At 39.2% G+C, this 6,000-nt stretch overlaps 1 protein-coding gene across 3 annotated transcripts in view; it reads left to right on the forward strand.

Moving 5' to 3' along the window:
• Nucleotides 1-5,731, forward strand: part of VPS39 (VPS39 subunit of HOPS complex) — a 38,489-nt gene extending 32,758 nt beyond the window's left edge. For all 3 annotated transcript variants that reach the window (XM_067557925.1, XM_067557926.1, XM_067557927.1), the window contains 5 exons: nucleotides 735-780; nucleotides 1,223-1,372; nucleotides 1,541-1,675; nucleotides 1,973-2,064; nucleotides 3,455-5,731. In XM_067557925.1, the coding sequence (XP_067414026.1) occupies nucleotides 735-780; nucleotides 1,223-1,372; nucleotides 1,541-1,675; nucleotides 1,973-2,064; nucleotides 3,455-3,530 (499 nt within the window). In that variant the 3' untranslated portion in view covers nucleotides 3,531-5,731. The remainder of the gene's footprint in view (nucleotides 1-734; nucleotides 781-1,222; nucleotides 1,373-1,540; nucleotides 1,676-1,972; nucleotides 2,065-3,454) is intronic.
• Nucleotides 5,732-6,000: the final 269 nt, after the last annotated feature.

The raw sequence follows: 6,000 nt of genomic DNA on the forward strand, positions 1-6,000 counted from the left end.
AGGTGATGCTATGAAAGGCTGTGGCCCAGCTGGAGCCCCATTTTTACCCTATTCCCCACCCTTGTGCAGTAGTCCCTGTTTTGGCTGCTTCTGCAGCTGCTCCTACCAGCTGGAATCTATGGCTGTTTCCTCTCTGCAGTATCTTATGTATTTTTGAACAGATTCAAAGCATTTGGGTGAAAATACAACTAACCGGCACCTAGCTATTGGTAGCTGGGCTTCAGAGGATTTCTTTGTAGCTAGACATGGGGCCTGTTAAACCTAACTTTTTGCATACCTCTTCAGGCAACACCTATTGGAAGCTGTTCACCCTGGTGTGTGGTCATCAGGCACCTCTTTCTTATATTTTAAATTTTGTTACCGTTCATTGGCCTGTTATCCCAGGATATATCCCTTTATTTCCTTGGCTGCATTGATAGTCAGCCTAAGAAAAGTTTCTCAGACTTTATTTTTGTTTATACCCCAGAACTAAATTCATTGTCTATTTAAAATTTAAATATCTTGGACTGAGACAGGTATTTTTAAAAAGTCTAAAATCTCCCCTTTTCACCAGCATTGCGTAGTGCAGAATGAAAAGTGTCCCTTGTAAATGCTCTGCTCTAGTTTCAGTATTGGAGCTACAGTTACTTGTTCTGTATTGCTGACGCTGTCCAAATTGTTAATACTTATCGCTTCTCTGGGTTTTCTGGATTGCAAGACAGTTCCCACATTTCATTCATTTCACTTCTTTGTAGGCACTGTCATAAACACTATGACAGAAGCAAAGATGGCAACAAAGATGTGAGTAGCTTTGTCCATATTCTTGCTGTTGATCCAAGTGATACATGTCATAACTATTGTCTCCATATTTAGCCAATTTAAAATAGACCTATGCTGTGCAAATTTGCTTAGAACTGCTCAAGGAGGCAGGGTCCTCTCTACCATCTTCTGGTATTGAGGAACTTGTACATTTTGTCACAACTTCTCTCCTGTTTGGAATGTTACTGGGTTGTAGGAAATGGTTGAACTTTTTCATTGGCCAATAATTCTGTTTTTACAAGTAGGAATAGAATTCAGCTCCTGTCCCTTTTGGCTGTGATGTTACTGCTAACAGGAGTAAAAAGTACTAAAACTTGCTTTAGTGCCAGTTCCATGATGTATTACAAGGTTAGCCCAGTAGTGGTTAGAGTTCAGTGGTGTCCATTTGATACGCTTCATTCTTCATTGTGTTTGTGTGAAACAGGTGTATCTGTCTCTGCTCCGGATGTATCTATCCCCACCTAGTGTTCATTGCCTAGGGCCAATCAAAATGGAACTGTTGGAGCCTCAAGCCAATCTCCAGGCTGCCCTGCAGGTTTTAGAATTGCACCACAGCAAATTAGATACTACTAAGGTAAGGATTCCTCCTTTGGTAGGTGGTGGTATGGATAGTTGCTGTATCTTGAATGAGAGTGAAAGCCACAGGAGTTAAGGTGGAGTCTGGGAGCAGATCTTAAAAGAGCCTGGATAAAAATGAATGTCTCAATCCCATTTTTTGTTTTGTTTTCCTTGTCCCTTCTAGGCTATAAACCTGCTCCCAGCAAATACTCAAATTAGTGAGATTCGAATCTTCCTAGAAAAAGTCCTTGAAGAAAATGCCCAGAAGAAGCGATTCAACCAAGTACTAAAGAATCTTCTCCATGCAGAATTCCTGAGGGTATGTACCCACCTCTTTCATTCTCGTTTATCCAGTTGGATTTTCAAAAGTTCTGTTAAATGGAAAGGCTTAAAAATTTGAGCTCTTTTTTATGGTACAGGAAACTTGTCCTCTAGATGGTGTTATAGTGTAGCCAAGATTATTAAATGCACACTAATCAGCAAATCACAACTCGTGCATTTCAGGAGATGGTGGAAACTCAAAGTAGTTAAAAATGCTACTCTTCTGTCTGTTTACACTAGAAAGGTGGCTGAGGTGTAGCATTGCCCTGCATACTATATTTCCATTTTCCTACAGGTTCAGGAGGAGCGGATTTTGCATCAGCAGGTGAAGTGTATCATTACAGAGGAGAAAGTGTGCACTGTGTGTAAAAAGAAGATAGGAAATAGGTGAGTAATACAGAACATTCCTCCTAAAGAGGCTTGTGGTACAGAAACAAATATTAGTTTGGCTTATTCTTATAGAGAAGTCAGGATGTGTAAATCCAGGAGCATACAACTGAGGGAGAACTTTCAGAAGTGCATAATGAATTGGAAACTGTATTAGTAGCAGAGTGACTGAAAAACGGCCAAACCTCTTGATGCCTATGACAAAAAGATTACCTGCAAAAATAACTTCTCTTAGATTTTCATGTCTCCGGCACACACATAATAAAGCCATTTCAAGTTTCATGAGGCTTGTCTTCCAATATTTATGGAGCAAGTAGTTAGTATGCTGACATCACCCAAGATGTAGACTGTGGAATTCTGAGCAGAGTGGCTGGTAACCACTATAAACAGTTGTCTTCCACCCGGGAATCTGAAAACTCTTTATGAACAGCAGTACAATTGGGTCCATATGCAGTGGCCCTCACTGGAGTTGCACAAGGCTTCTTTATCTAAGTTTTTATAGGTTCTCTCAGCTTTGAAAGTATAATGTGTATAAAATATAAAGGCTGAAAACCTTAGGTGTGGTGATGGCTACTTTGTGCCTTTGAAATCAACCTGCACCTTACGTGCTAATGATATTAATGCATCTGAGTAGCAGCAACGTTTTTATTGGTGTCAAGACTGGCAGTAATTTATTTTTCCTCCCATCATTTCCATCCCTGAAGTTTTCAGGAAGAAATCATAGGTTTGTATGATGTGGAGCAGAGACTTTGATGTTTCCTTCCATTACCCCGTTCAGTTCGTCAGCTCCAAACTAAATCTTATATCGTCTAATAACCTTTAGCTGTTGTTACTGGTCGTGGGAATGAACCCCTTTTCTAAGACATGACTGACATTTAGAATCTGGTGGGGAATAGGTCTCTCTCTGCCTGCTGCTTTAATGAGCACAGTTAGCTCTCTCTGAGAGCACTGAATTATTGGTATGCATTGATCCAGTTTTCTCTGTTAAGTATGGTGTTCCTGAAGTCCTAGGTGAAGGTAGGGTTACTATGTACTGTGAGCTTCATTTTGGTCAAGCTAGATCAAGCCAGACTTAGAAAAGTGATTGTTAAAATGGTATTATGTGGTTCCATGTTTGTATAGCAATTACTTTCAGATCAGACTTGCTCAGCTAAGTAGTGTTTTTGAATCTCACTCACACAGAATCCAGCTAAGTTCTTTGCCTGGGACATCGCCAATAAAACTGATGCTTCAATTGAAACTTAGACAGGAAGTCTCTTAATTAAGAAAGTAGTAGTGTTATGTAGTCACTTTTCTGACCATAACAAAAATCAAGCTTGTAGAGTGAAGAAGGAGACCTGGGTATTGATTATACTGACATTTGATCTTGTGCTATTCTGTTTCTTCACAGTGCTTTTGCCCGATACCCTAATGCAGTAGTTGTCCATTACTTCTGCTCCAAAGAAGTCAATACGGCAGATACCTGAAACATGTTGCTACTCGTTAGATGGACTGCACTAGCCACAACACTTGTGTGAAATATAGAAGTGAAGACTTTTTTAGGAAAAGTTGATGCCTCTGGAATTTTCTGAGGCATGTTGCTAGGAACATCTTACAAATGGCTTGTACACAGCATCTCTCTGAACTAACTACACCTACAACCTGGCAGTGTACTGACTTATTAGAAGATTGACCTTTTTAACTGTTACATTGCTAGCAACTATATTATACCTCTTAACACTGCAAGATGAGGAAGAATGGAAATTGACCAGCAATGAGCTTCTATTGTGCTCCAAGCTTAGCAGGCTAGATTTCAAACACTTCTTCGGTGTTTACCAATGAGGGCATGTTTTAAAGTAAAAATTGTCTATCGAGGTGAAAACTTGTTGATCTGACTTTGTTTGTGGCTCGCTGTAATATTCCTCAAAAAAGAAGATTCTTGAAAGTCACTGCAGCTGTATTAACTTTGCATTGAGATCTACTTTAATCCACCAAGGTGGTGGGGAGGCAGGAAGGAGGAGGAGAAGCTCTTGTGCCGGATACTTGAACAACTGTATCTAACTTCACCTTTCTCCCAGTATTGGGAATAACTAGATGTTGAACAAAGGAACTTTTATCTTTGATGCCTAGAGTGCTTGTTATCTCACCTTCTGATATACAGAAGTTCCACGGTAGCTAGTCACAATGATAGGCTTCACTGGTGAACACTTATTTTTTCCTTTTTTCCTTTAGTTTGTCAGAGGTATATAAATGTGAAGTAACTCACATACTGTTTGCACTATGTACAGTCACTCCCGGCACGAGTGGAAGCTTTGAGAAGCAGCTATGATAATTTGAAGAAGGGAAGCTCTCACTTGCACTTGTACCAAAAAGAGCACCCCCTTAAAGTAACCCTTTTGAGAGGGGCTGAAATGTATCTCTTGCTTGAGTTTCTAGAGCACATTTGAGATCCCTGTGTATGTAAATAGCTCTTCAGTCTCTAGTTCACCTTCCAGCATCAAAGGAAAATATAGTCTGCATTTCAATGTCAGTATTTGAGTGCTTAAGATCAGCTCCCTTCTGCCCAGGCTGCTCTTGGTATTTTTCATTTTTACTTTGGCCTGAGCATTCTAAATACACAAAACTGGATACAGTATATTTCTTTATAGGCTGTAATATTTCTGTCTAATTTATTTTTCCATGAACTTTAATCTATAGCAAAGTTGATATAAGGGCACTTGCATATTCACTTACTGTACAAAGAATCTGGGAGCAATAGCACGTGTTTCAGAATAATTGAATGTGGTAATAACATCCCAGTTTAGCCATACTTTCATAATTAAATATTAAATGACATGGAGCATGACATACAATTATCATACACATTTTCCTTTAAAATCTATCATACTCTTCAAACAAGGAGTTGAGAATATAAAGTTTAAAAGCAAAAACCCGTCTGTCCACAGTGTAATTGAATTTCACTAACTTTTTACATATTTACTTAAGCCTTTTATTTTAACACTTTTAGCAACTGGTCTTCTATAGGATCTAAATGATCCTATCTCACCTTTATTATTTGTGGCAGACTCTGCAAATACCATACCCATGGTTATATAGCCTACTTCTTCTGACATCTAGGTCTTGCTTCAACGTCATAGCTGCTGCTCCTTAGATGTCTTGGGTAGTACCGCTGGTGGTGTCTTTCTGTAGAGGTTAAAGGGAATTCCTGTGCTGAGATGGAGATACTTTTTTAACCTTCTGTTTGAACAAGAGAACCTAAAACACATTTGTATTCAATTTGCACATATTCTGTATAGTGTTTATATACTAGGTCGGATACAAGAGAGAGATATTTTGGGAGTTGTGTTTACAGATCAATGACCGTGAAAGAAGGGTATCTTATGAAGGCCCTACAGTTTTGTATACAGAAGTCAAGACCTTTCTGATATTGGTAAGGGGAATAGTCTGAATTACCTATCTGCTGCCAATAAATCTGCACTCTCTCAGTTGGGTGTCTGTAGTGTACTCTTCTTTCACAGTGATGCTTATGTGCCTCTGTTCAGCTCTTTTTGCATACCTTTGAGGAGATGTGGTCTGCGTTGCAATTCTCCTGTCTGTTCTCATACCATGGTTTGGATTTACTAACCATATGGAGGTTTTGTTTAAAGCAATGTATTGTAATAAACATGGTGAACCAGTGTATTCTTCATTTATTGTTTGGATGATAGTAACTGACAGTGCTACTCTGGATTTACAGATGATTTCTTCCTTTGCTCCTATAAGGGTCAGTGACATAAAGCCGAAGTCCCCAATATTACTCCTATTTACCTGCTATTAGTCTTCAGGGGTAGGGGTTATGTCATGTTACTGAAAATAATGCAAGTGGCACCATCCTGTTTTTAAAAACTTGGGCCAAGGCCTCTCTCTGTATATTAGTTCCTGAACTTGAGCATCACCTACAGCTAGAGGACTCTACTA

Source organism: Emydura macquarii, unplaced genomic scaffold (genome assembly GCF_026122565.2).
Source record: "Emydura macquarii macquarii isolate MOO-44397 ecotype Brisbane River unplaced genomic scaffold, CSIRO-AGI_Emac_v2 contig_1876, whole genome shotgun sequence".
Lineage (NCBI taxonomy): Eukaryota > Metazoa > Chordata > Testudines > Chelidae > Emydura > Emydura macquarii.